Source organism: Numida meleagris, chromosome 4 (genome assembly GCF_002078875.1).
Source record: "Numida meleagris isolate 19003 breed g44 Domestic line chromosome 4, NumMel1.0, whole genome shotgun sequence".
Taxonomy (NCBI): domain Eukaryota; kingdom Metazoa; phylum Chordata; class Aves; order Galliformes; family Numididae; genus Numida; species Numida meleagris.
This window is the reverse complement of record NC_034412.1, coordinates 88,072,017-88,074,799: the sequence shown is the minus strand read 5'-3', so window position 1 is coordinate 88,074,799 and position 2,783 is coordinate 88,072,017. Positions and strand designations below refer to the sequence as shown.

Sequence of the window (2,783 nt, the reverse complement as noted above, 5' to 3'; positions counted from 1 at the left end):
GGGCTCACAGGGAAGGAAGAAGTTCCTCCTGCTCGGAGAGCTCTGTGGATATGCGCTGATTGCTCCCCTTGCTTCTACACCTATCAATTTCTGCATTTCTTAGAATTATGGCATATCCCGAGTTGAAAGGAAGCCACAAGGACCATCAAGTCCAACTCCTCGTGTGTCATCTCACACTTCTCAAAAGCCCGTTCCCATATCTCGCCTTCTTTTTCTCTACTTTTATCTCTCCCTCCTCTCAGTGCCTGTTCTCTGCCTCCTCCTTCTTGATGACAGCCCTGTCACTCACTCCTTTGTCACACTTTTGCTCCCTGTGCAAATTTTCCCCTTCACCTCTTTATTCTCGCAGATTCCAAACCCTCTTCTCTCACATCCTGCCTTCCGTTCGCCCTCTCTCACATCCAACCCTATTCACTTCTATTTACCTCTTTCTCCCTCAGCCTTCACGCCCACGTTTCCACCTTCCTCCTCATCATCTTCCCCTGGGCTCCATGGATCTTTCTCTCTCCAGGGGAAGGCGCTGAGCAGGGCACTCAGGCCTGCCTTGCCCTACTCTGCCCTGCCTAAGGAACCTCATTCTCAGGCAAAAAAAGATCCCAAATCCTTCCCTCCCCGCTTTCCTCCTGCTCCCTCCTTCCAGCGATTCCTCACGGCCTCCCTTTCCTCACTCCTCCTGCACCGCTCCCCAAGCTCTCAGCCCTTTGGCTCCTTCTAGCTCCATCTCCTCCCTCCTCCTCCCCGACCCCTCCTCCTCCTCCCCCTGTTCCCAGCCCTCCCTCCGCCCCGGCTGCCGCCTTCCCTCCGCCGCCACTCCTGCGGCTCAGCTCGGCGCGCCATGGTGCAGCTCGGGGGCGGCCGCGGAGCCCCACCGCCTCTCCTGGCCCCACCGTCGGCCTTCAGCATCGACAGCATCTTGCAGCCCGGTCCCCGCTGCCAGGCCCGGGAGCAGGGTAGAGTCCGCTGCGCGCTGCCGGAGGACGAAGAGGAGGAGGAGGAGGAAGAAGAAGAGGGGCCTGGGGAGGAACACCCCAGTAGAGGCTCCAGCGACTCGGGTACAGAGCAGGCAGACCCGCACGTCCGGTCGCAGCCAGGCACCCACCCAGGGCAGAGGTTTGCCCCGGGCCTCCAAACGGGACAGCGCCCAGGAGGCTCGGGTGGGGCGGGCACACGCACACCCACACCCGCGGGCTTCATTCCCCGCAGCAGTTCGAGGAAGCGAGGCTCCGCGGGAGGACATGAACCCCTCTCGAACCCACCTGCTCCCAGACGCCCCTCTCGGCCTCCTTGGCCGTCTGTCCCGTGTCCCGGAGCCCCCTCCCGCTCCGGCTCACAGCGGCAGAGAGATATCCTTTAGATGCTTACTGCGAGCTCCTCTCTCCTTCCCACGGGTGCCCCCCACGGAGGCTGGAGGTGGGGGGCGGTGGGCTGTCCCGGCCTCGGCCCCTCTCCCCGGCCGCGGGTGCATGCGGGGCGGCGGTGGCGGGGTGGGGGGCTGAAGCTGTGCTTTGCCATTGCAGGCAGCGAGCAGCTACGGGCGGAAGGGCCGCGCCGTGCGGATGCCGAGGCCAAAGGCGCGGTTTCTCCACTCCCCACGGAGAGGTTCCGCGGATGCCGGCAGCCGTCGCCGCGGGATTCTGGGGGCTGCAGCAGGGAGAGCGGCAGGTGTTCAGCGGCCGGAGGCAAGAAGAAGACGAGGACCATCTTCTCCAAGAGCCAGGTCTTCCAGCTGGAGTCCACCTTCGACGTGAAGCGCTACCTGAGTAGCGCCGAGCGGGCCGGCCTGGCCGCCGCGCTGCACCTCACCGAGACGCAGGTGAAGATCTGGTTCCAGAATCGCCGCAACAAGCTCAAGAGACAGCTGTCGGCCGAGCCCGAGGGCTCGGGCCAAGCGGAGCACCCCGGAGAGCCCCCGCCGCCTCCCGCCTCCTCTTTCTCCTTCCCGGCCCTATACAAGGACAGCGCCCTGCTCAGCCGCTGCCTGCTGCCGCTCCCCTTCCCTCTGCTCTACCCGGGCAGCACCATCCCCTACCTCTGCCTTCCAGGCCCGGTCAAACACTTCAGCCTGCTGGACGGGGACGTATAGCCTCTCCCTCTGGCCCCCGCCCTGCCTCTTGCCGGGGGCCGGTGTTCCCTGTCCGCTTTCGCCTCGGCCCGCGGCAGCCGCTCCCCGGCCCCGGGTCCGTGTGCCGCGGTGTTAAAACTCCAGCAGGCGCTGCCTCCTGCTCGGGACGGAGGAGATAAAGGAGCTGCCAAAGAAACAGGGATGCGCTGTGTCTCCCTCCCTCCGAAACCCCTCCGTGTCCGTGGTTTAGGAAAGACGATATTCTGCCTCAGTCTACGGGAACGGTGTCATCGCGGCTGACTCCGCACCGTGCCGCCGCCCGAGAGCGTTGGGTACTGCCCCGTCCGCACCGTACGCTCCCCTATCTCACATTCTCCGCCTTTAGTACCCCTCCAGTTAACATCTACCTATCTCTGACACTATCAAAATGCAGACACCTCTCTAAATCTCTATAGCTTCTCTGAATTTTGAATTTTTCCCTCGAACCAAACAAGCCCTCTCTCACACTTCTTTGTGCTAACGGGTTCCCAAATCGGGGCCCGTCTGATGCTTTGCACACAAGTTACTCATGCCCCTTGTGCTAACCCCGCCCCCAACAGCTCGGGGAATTGTCTGCTCCCTTATGGTAACAGAGTGCTTTTTTTCCTTTTTTTTTTTTGTCCCCCCCCATAAACTTCCAACCGCATTTGTCTTCTTTTGGTGTCCGACTTCACACGCTTTA

The 2,783-nt window shown here is 62.1% G+C and overlaps 1 protein-coding gene across 1 annotated transcript; it reads left to right on the top strand.

Annotated features, from left to right (window-relative positions):
• LOC110399029 (homeobox protein HMX2-like) lies at positions 836 to 2,433 on the top strand. The gene is made up of 2 exons (XM_021397155.1): positions 836 to 1,052; positions 1,518 to 2,433. The coding sequence occupies exons 1-2, from the start codon at positions 836 to 838 to the stop codon at positions 2,081 to 2,083; spliced, it is 783 nt and encodes a 260-aa protein (XP_021252830.1). The 3' UTR covers positions 2,084 to 2,433.